The 12,933-nt window shown below is 36.2% G+C and overlaps 1 protein-coding gene across 1 annotated transcript in view; it reads right to left on the bottom strand.

Annotated features, from left to right (window-relative positions):
• Window positions 1-12,933, bottom strand: part of elp2 (elongator acetyltransferase complex subunit 2) — a 32,553-nt gene extending 19,620 nt beyond the window's left edge. Inside the window, exons 1-10 of the mRNA XM_028036006.1 lie at window positions 12,767-12,933; window positions 12,551-12,629; window positions 10,611-10,681; window positions 10,282-10,426; window positions 7,965-8,042; window positions 7,753-7,817; window positions 7,571-7,637; window positions 4,816-4,962; window positions 4,505-4,600; window positions 3,332-3,432 (exon numbers count right to left, since the gene is read on the bottom strand). Of these exons, the coding sequence (XP_027891807.1) occupies window positions 3,332-3,432; window positions 4,505-4,600; window positions 4,816-4,962; window positions 7,571-7,637; window positions 7,753-7,817; window positions 7,965-8,042; window positions 10,282-10,426; window positions 10,611-10,681; window positions 12,551-12,629; window positions 12,767-12,898 (981 nt within the window). The 5' untranslated portion in view covers window positions 12,899-12,933. The remainder of the gene's footprint in view (window positions 1-3,331; window positions 3,433-4,504; window positions 4,601-4,815; window positions 4,963-7,570; window positions 7,638-7,752; window positions 7,818-7,964; window positions 8,043-10,281; window positions 10,427-10,610; window positions 10,682-12,550; window positions 12,630-12,766) is intronic.

The raw sequence follows: 12,933 nt of genomic DNA, 5'->3' as shown, positions 1-12,933 counted from the left end.
CAGCAACAAAAAAAATAAAAATGAGGCCAAAGACAATACCCAAGTATAATTTTGTGTCAGTGGACCAAAAAAATGCATTGATGACATACAAAACCTATGAGTGACTAATGAAGTAAAAGGTTATGTTTTGGAAAGTGTGGTTCAGAAAAAGAAAAAAAACAACATACTAACAGTTACCCATGGTGGTGATGATGATATGATGCTCTGAGGCTGCTTGCTACCATCTGTTGGTGACCTTAAGCTCAAGCATCTCAAGCAGCAGAACATTGACCAGCCAGTTCACCTCTGAGTGACCCAAAAAAGGTGTAAGTTTTGGAGTGGCTTAGTCAAAGTCTAGTCCTACATCCCATTTAAGATGTTATGGCACAACCTTATTACTAAATGTATATCAATAATATGCATTTTAGAATTGAAATGAAACTTAGAATGTAGAAAAAGTTTCCCATTAAATCAATTACATTTACTGCAAATCGTTGTTAGAATTTATTTATTTGGTTATCGACATTTTTTGAATCTGAAGTAAGGCTTAGAAAAGGTTATCGTTTAAACACAAACTAAAAGTCCCTTTGGTGGCTCTCTGTGGTCAGTCGTAAATGTTAATTACCAGTGCGTCTATGTGGCGAGATGTTTTTTTCCCCACAGCGGTAAGCTCTGACCGCCCCACTGCTAATCCCGCTGTCCTTTAGATCCCACCAATTACTCTAATCAGTGAAGATGTGAAGCTCTTCTCTGTAAAAATCGACTAATTAAAACAAACAAGGCTGGTCATTTAGTGCCGCAGAAACTACTACGCCCAAAATCTTCGGTCTCGGTGTGGTTGAGGATCTTTCAACTACATTAATGAAAGCACCTTCAAGGCTAATTTTTAGAATCACGTGTAGAAATGTTTTCTTAGAAAGGTTTTGTTGTATATGGAGGCTTGTGTCTGTGTGTCACACAGCTTCAGAGGTTAATCTGCCTTTGTAGACAGGGATCCTGTCACTTCAAAGGGCTTGTTTCTCAAACAGAAAAAGAGGGACTGAAAGAGGACTCATATGCCATGCACTTTCACACAAATAACACAAAGGTTACTCCAGGTCTGTGGATTATTTATTCATTTGAAAGAATAAAGGCTCCAGGGTGTGCAAAATACCTTCCTACACAAAATTTCTACAATTTTTTCCCTCCCTTCACCTATACCTGCCTCTTTTTTTTAAGACACGAATATGTAAAATTCTCAGTGGCTTTAGGCCCTAATCATCCCGCATTTCAGAGAAAGAAAACTAAACTTTGTTGCTAATCGCCGTGGAAATAAAACCAAGGGATCAAAGGTCCCAAAAAGTAATAGACCAAGCAGTGAATCTTCATCAGCCTGGAGTGCAATCACACATTAGGTCTCCGTTCACTCAGTTGTGTGTGTTCATTTGAAAGGACACACTCCAGGATATATGCATATGTGAACACGTCTTTGATTTTATTTTTGGATTTTGGACCAATATTTGAGCAAGAGGCCGTGTGCTGTCCTGAACCACCTGAGAATATGATGCATTTTGGAACAAAAAAAAAAGGTGTGGACCAGATGGGGCGAGAACTACTCTTTTTCCTCCCAATCCACACTTGTGTTAAATTGAGCTTCCACTCTGGCACAGCCTCAGCTGGCGGGAGCACAAAGAGAGGAAGTTTCCATTGAAATGAGAGAAAACAGGAGAGCTAAAGAAAGGGAGAAATGGGGGAGGAGACAAAGTTTTAACAGCTTAGTTTGGGGAATAAAAGAAAAAGAAGGTTCTGGAGAAAAAGCAACTTATTGACATATAATAATAATACAACTATTAAGTACAGATAAATATTTTTGTTTTGCACTTCATTCAATGTCCTTCCGCTACAGTACTTTAATATTTAGGTTTCATTTGTTTAATCCCATTTCAGAAAGTTGGAAGTTTATATTTATTTCCCTTGGGCATGGACGTCAAGATCCTTTGGGCCTTTCAGTGACGCATTAGAAGTATTCTTTCTTTGCCGACTGATTATACAGCATGCAACTTCAGTAATTTATTTTGCTGAAATGAGCATATTCGTCTACAGTACAATCAACAATCAGCTTGGAAATTTCACGACAAACACTCTTGACTTTTCTATACTCACCTTTCCAGAGTTTTTAGTCATTTGTGTTCTTTTTAAACTATCAAAAATGTTAAAGCTCATGATGAATTTATTGCATAGATTTCTACAGTGAACAGAACGCTACAAAACCTAGGAACAAAGGAAGAAAGGAAGGAAGGACACAATGTAGAAAGAAAGGACACAAGGCATTCAGATAATGGGATAAACAATGAGTTTGTGAGAATTTTTCCACACTTTTTTCTCCACTTATTTAAACTCAGAAAATACTAAAATCAGCTTCTTTATCCGTACATTTCCACACTCAATAAGCCCTGTGCAGAACGTCTGGCTCTGCTCTACAGTTCAGCTGCTTTGGTTAGATTTTATGAGAAAACTGCATGATACGAATCCAAAGCATCCTCCTTCTTCTTGTTCTGAGAGCGCAGAACAACTCAGACGTTACTATCCTCTGTTACAATTGCATTAATTCAGGGCCAAGAAAACAATATCAGTCAACTGCAACGAGAAAACAAAACAATCAATAAATCAATGGCTTAATCTTTTAACAGACTGTTGAACATTTAAAAAAGCTCTAAACAACCCTCTGAGATCATTTAATCCAGTTCAATAAGGTCTAGTCTCCTTTCCTGGAATTCATTGAGAGCCAGTTCCTCATTCCAGCTTTGTTCGCTTTGATCTTTTCAACCCAATTATTGTAAACAACCAGCTAATCCACGGTCTTTTTGTCCAGAACTGCCTACCATGACCAAAACCTCTCACCTTCTATGTTTTTATTTTTAAGCATATGTAAATGTTGGATTGCTTTTCTCACATGTTTTGTCATTCATTAAATGAATAAAAACCAAAAATGAGCTAGAACAGAAGCTTCTCATCACCCTCTACTTTTATGCATTGGGAAATGTGCTGCAAAGGAAGGGGTGGGAGGGTGAAAGAGTTAAACATCGGAGGGGACGACATCAGCATGTCTAAGCTCAGTAGTGCACAAGTCTCAGCTCCTCCTCATCACTGTCTGTCAATTCTATTTCTGACACCTCAATGTCAGAAAGAATGGGAACTGAGATAGTGGAGACAAAGCAGAAGAGGTGGACTATGGCCAGAGAAAAGAATGAAAGGAAGGTTGGCTCTATAGCTGGGTTGTGAAAGCCTCGTTTTGGTAGCAGAGAATGATTTATTGATGTGTGCGTGCGTGTGTGTCTGCATAAACCATCATACTATTAAAGTCAACACCTACCTGCTCCACCCAGACACCAGATCCTTCCTCAGGAGCCCAGATGATCATGGTTTTGTCCATGGAGGCTGAGAGTAGAATAAGAGGCTGTTGCAGCTCACCACCTGCAGGGGGAGACAAAGACACTTAGATGCTTACAAGATGAACGTTTACAGCTAATCTTATTCATAGTAGACTATTGGGACAGGGGCTCTCACAGGTGTTCACAAGCCATTTTTGCTGGTCCATTTTCAAGTTGTTTGTTCCAAGTTCAAATTCAAAGGAGTGAATGTTTTCTTGTTCATCCAACCATGTCATTTCAGTCTGCCTATAAAACTATTTTGATATATGTTAGAAAATCTAAAAACATAGCATGTTGTGCCAGTCACAGGAGTAACAGATTATGCAAATCAGGAATTATAAATTATAAAGACCAACCAACAATAATTTCATAACATCCTAAAAATGTGCATTGTTGGAGACTAACATGGTTTCTACAACCTTATATGTCTAGATGTTTTTTATTACATGTTGAAAAGTAGAGAACAAAACCGTTACCTAATTGGATTTTATTTGTTTACATTTGTTTTATTTGTTAACAAATCGAGAAGGAGCACAATGATACAGAGTCTATCCGATTCTGCAGTGTCGTAAAGGGATGAACCGCTTTTATAGAACCTGAAAACTCTTTGATCAGTTCTATTTCAGAACCTAAAACACTCAAACATAAAATAAATACAAATTATTTGAATCTCAACTTCTTATATGTGACATTTTAACACAGTTTAAATAATAATATAAATAAATAAAATTAAAAATGTGATCTTAATTGTTGTGATTGCCATCTATGCTTGACTCAGTTTGGCAGCCATAATTTAAAGAACAGCAAACAAACAAACAAAAAAACATAAGCATTGAAAAAGACATTTCTATTTTGCATGTGAAGTTGGACAAAAACTTCTGATGTGGCAAATTAAATAAGGACATCAAACTATAATTAAATTCAGGTGTTCCTTTTTCTTCATAAATGTCTATCTTATCTTTTATATGATGGAATAAGAAATAAGAAACGATTAACATTTTTCATACCACTTTAACTTCTTTTTTCCATAACTGCATAATGACAAATTCAAATATTACTCAATATTGTGCAGGAGTCCTTGGAAAAAGCCTTAATGCTTTTTTAATTTAGTCTACCTTTATAGACAGGGGGCTGCCAGCTGACTCCATAAACCCAGTTCTCATGTCCTGCCAAGACAGTTTCAAGGGACACTGCAAACCTTGAGACCATTCCTGTGAAGAGAACAAAACGACCAAATGACAACAACAAACATGTCAGTAATATCAGGTAAACATGCCCTGATATTAAATCAAATAGAAATATATGTTGTACTGATTATAGGGAACATGAAAGTCTTTCTCTATAAAAAAAAAAGAAAAAAAATCATCTTTCCTCATTTGCTTAATTAACACATTTTTCTGTAATCAAGTCTGGCTAGCCCATTCACCTCTGTCCTTCACTTCAAAAACGTCCTCTTTCATTTTGATGACGGTGTGATCATCTTCTGTGTGGGTGTCTGTGCCAGATTTGGCACAGAGCCTCCACACTCTGATGAGAGAGTCCTGTGAACAGCTGGCTAATAACAGCTCGTCCCCTGAATGAGACATGGAGAGAGAAAACCTGAAAATCTGCTCTCTGAGAAGCCTCAAAGTTACAAGGTCTAACACTGAATACGTTGCTGTGAAATCTCCACTAAAAGTGGAACACTACACAACATCTAATTTATAATAGATGAGGGGAAGACTGACATGACACTGTCATAAACATAACACCAGTAATGAACATGAAGGAGTCTTCATAAATGTTTATGACTGTTGTCATAAAATGTCATTTGGTAAATGACATTTTTAATGCAAGACCTGTTAAGAGTGAGCTCAGCTGAGTTTTATTAATCACACAAAAAAGGGGGAAAATGGAAATATTCTGTATCATAAAGTAAAAATAGACCAATGAAAGCACTAAATTGCTGCAAATTTGATTGACCAAACTAGTCAATGTGTTTTAAAGCCTATGTTATCCTTATACAATTAAGCACTGAAAGTGTAGCTGCTGTCAAGACAACTGCATCTGGTTTATTGTTTTGATGTTTGGTTTAAGGTAGCAGTAGTTAAAGTTTATTTAATATTAAACATTAAGTTTAATATGTGTCGTAGTTTTAGTAAATTTGTGTTGATGCTCATTAAGTTCGGTTAAGTGTACATTCAAATGTGGGGGGACCTTTTATTTTGTTCCGCGGACCATGTGTTGCATTAGCTGGCGCACTTAGAGCCACATGGGGCGTTCAAAGCTCAAGAAGCTGAAACTTTATTCCTCTGGAGTCAATGCGGCTAATGAGGTACGGGTTTGTTTATTTGTATCTTTTATTTATGTAAATACTCCATTTATTGTGAACTGATTTGGGTTTGTGTTACCTTTTGTTTTTAGTTCTGACGGCATTTTTGGGACTTTGTAAGACGTGTCCACAATAAATGGCTGTAGAAACCAAGAACTGCGTTAAGCCTTGATTAAACTCGAGAGGAGTAACAGAAAGTTTTAGATCAAGAGCCAATGAAGTGGCATCATTGTAAAATCCAGAAAAGGTATTATCTTTTAAGATTTTTTAAATAGTTCTTAATACATTTGTCTCACTTAAAGGACCCCAGTTTCAAAATTGTTTGCCACCAGTAAACAAACAATTGGCTAGCCTCAGAAGTTTTACATCTCATGTGAAACAAAATGACACAGACAGATATGTGAACACTGGAACTTGTACAGTTTACATTTAATGGATTGTTTTTCGTCTTCTCTTCATTAAAGAATTATTTTACTGTTTTAAATATTTTTTTATAAAAGCAGTTTTACACATCAACGTCTTAACTGTATTAAAGATTTTTTTTTACTGTTAGTTTTAAATATGTTTCTTTGTATTCTTATTTTTTTCTAACCTGCATTATAAGTATTGAGAAATCTTTGCAAATATTTTTGCTTAGTTTGATTTGAAAGCCATGGGCATAAGGTTGGGGTATTAAGCAAAGGAGCAAAGGACACAGATGGCCAAATTAAACAAATGAGATGAGCTCAGACTGTATTAGAATTCAGCTTAAATTAAAGATGATTCTGATTATGCTGTTAAATGTTGGACAAAGAGGGACCTAGCCTTAATTTTCTGGTTATAATTATCATCATACCCCAAGGTATCATGTCCAGAGAATTTAACAGCTGCTCCATCAGGGATCAATGAGAGGTTAGCATCTAACTGTGATGTAGCCAATAAGACAGCAGGACTACAAGCCAACACACAGACATGTGTGATGCTGGTTTTCTGCTGAATGTCCCTGTCCTTATACACAATGCATGTCAGCTTTTTTCTGTGGTGACTAGTCCAGTTTCATACGTGCCAAAAAAGACAGACATATTATCATAATGCTATAAATTCCTTGTTTGAGAAAGATGTCAAGCTATTAGGTCAATAAAAGCACTGACACTTGACAACACAAACTACCATTTGTTTTAGTTTCTGACTAAAAGTCTGCTAAAACCACATATAATTGTGACGAGAGAGCTTATGTTTATTCTTGGGTTCAAAACAGTTGAGAAAGCACCATCATTCTAGAAACTATATTTTTGTGACACTGACCTACTGAATCCTAATAATAAAGTAAGGATTTTCTTTTTCTGCCACTGCTGCTGATGAACAGCCCAGTGTATCAGGTTGTAACCTTCACCTAAGGCCAGTAGAGCCACCAATTATCTGATGACCAAGCTACATGGGGCAAAAAACAAAACAAATAAATAAATAAATAAGACAGTTAAAGAATAATTCTATTTCAATTTATTATTTTTGGAACTACACCATTAATCCAACCACACCAGTCCAAATATAAATACATCCTCTCAGTCTGTTTTTTTTTTTGTTCATTCAATACTTTGATAGATAACACTTGAAAATAATACATCTGATTATTACAATTCTTTATCAAGGATTGCAACTAATAAAGGTAAGGATAAAGGTTACAATGCAAGTGCAGAACTAGAAGTTCCTGATGTCTTACGCTTGTTAGTTAAAGGGACAGCTGTTTTTTCTGTATTTTACCAGTCATAATGAATACTTCAAAAGCATATAAACACATGTAATTCTTCTTTCCTTGAATCTGCCAATGAGGCAACAGAAAATGGCTTTCAAGTTTACAGTGTGCTGATTGCATCTTACCAGACAAACTCACCAGTACATGCCCATTTCACTCCACGAACCCAGTCTTCATGCCCTTGCAGTGACATGGCTTTCTGCAGCTGCAAGGGAGCCATTTCACGGAGTCAGTAGTTGCCTTCAAGCCTCAGAAGCTCAGATTAAACAATTAGGATTCATGAACAACCTACCCCTGGGGGAGTAGTGAGGCTAGCTTACCTGACCGCTCTCCTGCACATACAGATGCACCCGAGAGTCATCACCCCCGCAGGCCAGAATGGGAACTAGAGATGCACATAAAGACAAAACACACAAACCATGGGCTTAATATCAGAATATGAGTTTTAATATGCAGAGGCAGTGGAAGAATGATGTAAAAGGAAAAATGTGTGTGCAACTTAAAGGATGTTGAAAGTGCAGCTTGTGCTTACCTCCAGTGCCGGGCAACAGAGCTAGAGAGACATCCATCATGAAACTGCTTCCAAATGATACATTATGGAGGCACTCAACTGAGGAGACATCCACATGGAAACATTTTCACATGTGCTGCAGCGACACAGTCACACAATTGTAAACAAATGGATTGAAGGCCTCAAAAAGACTTATAATGTCTATTTTAAGTATGTTTTCACCTGATGCATAAAAAGAGCAAACTAGATAATGTAATATTTACATTGGAGAAAGAAATTCAAGCTAAACTTATTTCCAGTTTTCAGAGATGCCTCTAAAGACGGTAGAGCTTCACTTGTGTCCTTTTGCAGTGACAGGCAGCCAAACAAAAAAAAACACTCAGGAAAAGGAAACTCAAATCCCAGACAACTTGAAAAGAGGAAAAGGAGATGAAGGCGATAACTTGAAGCTCCACTGACACCAAGGTGTCAAAACATATTTCCGTCAAAACCACATAGGAATTGTATTTTTCAGTTTGACCCCCTAAAATCAACTGACCACTGAAATAAAATCTAGCATAGAATATTTGTTCAATCAATATTTTATAAAGAAGGAAAAACATTTAAATGACACACGCTTAATAACAGATTCAATCAGCCCAGACAAGAAGAATGTTTTGCACGTAGTGAAACTGATATCTACTTTAGTCATAAGGTACAGAGAGAACAATGAGCTACAAATCAAACACAAAATATCATTAATAGCATCTTACAGTGTTGCAATTCAAATAAACCATAAATAACCTCTTCATGGTCAGCTTAATATTAAGAAGGTAGAGATAAAAAAAAACCCAGCTACAGTTCAAACTGATAAGAATTTACCATCACAACATCTCTATGGTTTAACATGCCCCTACTCCACCTATTGCTGCTCACTGCTGGTTAGCTGGCCAAGAAAAGGATCCTAACTATTCCCTTTTGAACAACAAAGAAACATTTGGTTGCTTGGAATCATATCCTCCCCGCTCCCACTGAACCTGCAGGAATTAAGGTATAGAAAATGGATGTCTACTGAAATGCTTCCTGTTTTTCTAAGCCTAAGTATAAAATTAATATAATAAACAAATGTTTTTACAACATTATTATCATTTAAAATATTGAGTTTTATGTCATTTCAGCAGTAGTAATAATTGCTTTTCTGGTTTAAATAAAAATCAGCTAGATCCCTTTTTTGTGTTTTTTTTTGTTTGTTTCTTTTGTTTTACACCACAAAACCACAGCATAATGTGAGCATTTCATAGTGGCTCAAGCCTAATATGAACCATGTTGAAGATATGGCTAAGGAGAAGAGTACATAAACTCAGAAATTAGACCACAACAAAGAAAGAAACTATTGCAATAACTGACCCACTACCTGTAGAAAAACTAACATTTTTGGTGGAGTTTTGAATCCAGAAACGGTACCAAATTTAAAGCAGGGAGCATTGTCCAAAGATAGTGGGCATCAAATGAATATCACTTATGCTTCCCCATTCAAAGGATGAATTTACTTTAAGTTCTGATAGACACCTACCCCTAGAGTAACAGTAATTCTATCAGCCACTGTAAACCTATGAGAGTTAAGATAAATTTTTGCAGTAACACCAATAGGGAATAGATAACATGGCTCAGAGTAACAGTAACAAAAAACAAACAAAAAATGACCCAAATTGCAATCTTAGCTTTATCCTTCTGCAGACTACAAACTACCAGCTGAAACATAGAAACTCTTATCCACGGTAAGATAAAGAGCAGTTAAAAACTTAACCTGTTAAAGCTGTTGAAGTATGAAACCATCAAATTAGAAAGTGTCGAATGCAGCAATAAGATCAAACAGGACTGAAATAGGAACTAGGAGCTCTTTATGAGTCACTGCTGACTCTGTGATGTTTGATGATTTTAACTGGAGCCATTTCTCTTCAATGATTCTGCTTGGAGACAAAACTGGTTTGGAATTCAATACTGTAAAGTGAATTATCAATTGAAAATTCAAGCCTTTAACCAAGAAAAGTGGAAGTTAAAAACTGGTCTGTAAACATTGATTACCGATGGATCTGAGTGGTTTTCCTCAGCAGAGGTTTCATAATAGCACACTTGAGGAAAAATAACAGATAATGCCCCTTTACGAGAAACAGTTACTTCTCCGCTTTCTGTTAAGTAGTGAAATACAGATGTGAACAATTTAGAGGGAGTGTATTAAAAGAAAAAAAAAAGTAGTGAGGCTCACGAAAATACACACATCACTGTTAACTTCCTTTTTTTAGAGATGGTGATAAATAATTTCCAAATGCTTTCCATGTCTGTTTTACTTGTTTACTACCTTCTTTGTCGTCACTGCAGAGCCATAATCTCACTGTGGAATCGGACGAAGAAGAGGCAATGAGGATCTTAGAGTCCTCCAGGTAGACGGCATCCACAGCATTGACAGGACCAGTGTGGCCCTTACACTCCACTGACTGGACGAACTATGGCATTACACAAAACATTTGTATTCAAGGCTTCTATTTTTCATCACTAAAATTACAATGTGTACCATAAAAATATCATTTTCACAGCACAACACTCAGATAAACACAGAATATTTTTTTTCTAATCAGCTGAAACTGAAGCCACCTAAGACTCAGAAAAGTTGAAATGTAGGCAGTTTACCTTCCCAGGTTGAGCTTCCCAGAGGATGATCCGATTGTCTGAACCTCCTGAGACGACATGACGCTCTGATGCTGCGACAATAAAATCAACATAACGGAATTAACTTACAACTCGTTATCGACAAACTGGTTCAATAAAGAGTATGGAGCCTTGTACATAAAACATTTTTAGAAAGCCCTTTTGGAAAACAAAGGGTCACCTTACAAAAAAACAACAAATAATTGAATAAATAAATAAATTCATACATGACATTATGACAGCAAAGAGGACTTCTTAAAACTAAATGCAAATATTAGGTGAGGTCAGTGAGAGGACCTAAACTGTAGAAACACATTAATACAAACATAATTAAATGTTCCACAAGGAAGTAGCGAAGTGGGTGTAATATTCTCAATTATGGTGAAAAGAAAATGAACCTTTTTTGAAATGTAAAATTAAAAAAAAGATCCTTAGAAAAAAATCAACCTCTAAAGTAAATAAAACCTAAATGTGAACCATCTGAATCTGCCATAATCTATTGAACCAAAACTGTTTCATGACACAAAAGCAGGGAGTGTAAGAGTGTTTTACTGTCTTTGCGACTTGTATAAAATGTTATGCAGTTGAATTAATAACAACTCCAATGTGTGATCAAGTTATTGCTTTCAAAATAAAACTGCTGAACTCGTTGTAAAACTTGCTTTATTGTGTTTCACGGTCACTTTAGCCAGGGAATGCAGTTTTGCTTCTGCCTATTTTCAACTATAGCTAAAATTACAACAAAAAAAACTATAATAAAAAACTTCAACAAGTAAGTGGTTTCCTAATAAACTCAATGGCAATTTAACAAATATATGATAGCAAAACAAATGCATTGATTAAGTGGTCAACAGTAAGTGTGAGTATCCACATAAAGAAGATGCTCTGGCAGTTTTTTGGTATTTATGTGTGTTCTGGCACAACATTAACACAGAAAGACATCACCAATGACCTTACAGACATAGCTGTTCATCAATCAAGGACTGGCGTTAAGATCATTTCCAAACAACTTTGAGTCCCTCATGGTATACCAACATAGATTTTTTTTTTTAATCCGTAGTACAGGCCATTCTTTGCTAAACTTGTCCAAAAATTGACAAGTTTATATGCCTTAAAAAGTGTGTTAAATGTCAATATAATTTGGAAAAAAACGATTAAGGTATGTCTGAATGGATTGTAATAAGTTAACATTTTTGCAGCCTCAGTTGTTGACTTTCTAGTAGTCATCACACCACACAGAAGACCATTTGATATGTAAGAAATTAATCAAGAGAAGCGTACATCGGAAAAGCGTCACTTTTAGAAACATTGATGTGGAAACTGATGCGGAGATGTGGCCGCATGCCGTTTTCCATTTGTAACAGCAGGTGGCGTAACCGACCAAAAGATTCAAATATATTGCTTGCTACACCAAAATGAATTTACTTTAACAGAAAATGTTTAATATTCACCCCTTTTTGATGTCGTTGATTTGGTTTTCTTGTTAGTGAAACTATAGTTATAGGTTTTATTTATTTATTTGTTTGTGTAAACCTGATGTTATTACCCACGGTTATCACTACCTAGGAATTCCTCACAAAGTTGGACCTGAGAGAGCTTTCATAGAAATAGATTTTCATACAAACCAGTAAATTTAAGTTAGATAATGAAGTGGTAAAGAGACACGCTGATAAAAAAAATAATAACTGTCAATTATTGCTAATGCATTGAAGATTATCCTGGCCATTACATGATGACTAGCAAGTATTGACACATCGCTGTCAAATTTGTTTACATTTTTCAAATAATGTTTCTCTATTGAGTTTGCATGCTAACTTTACTTCCCCGCACTCTACACACACCTCATGGCTTTGTACAAATGCTCAATGTGCTTAATAATAATAATAATATATATATATTTAAAAAAACTTCTCCACACTCACCATTGTCTTTCTTGTGAACCCACTTGACTGCATTTACTCTCCCTTTGTGTCCATTCAGCAAAGCGACAACTCTTCTTTCCTGAAATTCAAACTATTCATGTTAACCCAAATGTTTTTCGGCGTTTTAAACAAACACTCCACACGAACAACGTTAGCATTAGCACTCAGCAGCGAGAAAACAACTAAACTACTGACATGTTTTACAGATTTTATCACCTTTGGTTCGTACAAGGCCACTGAATTGCACGTCCCGAAAGCCACAGTCCCTCCCCGACCCCAAGAAACAACATTTGGAGTCCTATTTGCGCTGCATGCTACATGGCATGTCTCAATTATGGAAGCCGCCATCTTTGCTAGAGACGTTGTGGGGTTACTGTAAAAGA

Source organism: Xiphophorus couchianus, chromosome 13 (genome assembly GCF_001444195.1).
Source record: "Xiphophorus couchianus chromosome 13, X_couchianus-1.0, whole genome shotgun sequence".
NCBI lineage: Eukaryota > Metazoa > Chordata > Actinopteri > Cyprinodontiformes > Poeciliidae > Xiphophorus > Xiphophorus couchianus.
The sequence above is the reverse complement of the archived record's forward strand: the minus strand, read 5'-3'. Positions and strand labels throughout refer to the sequence as shown.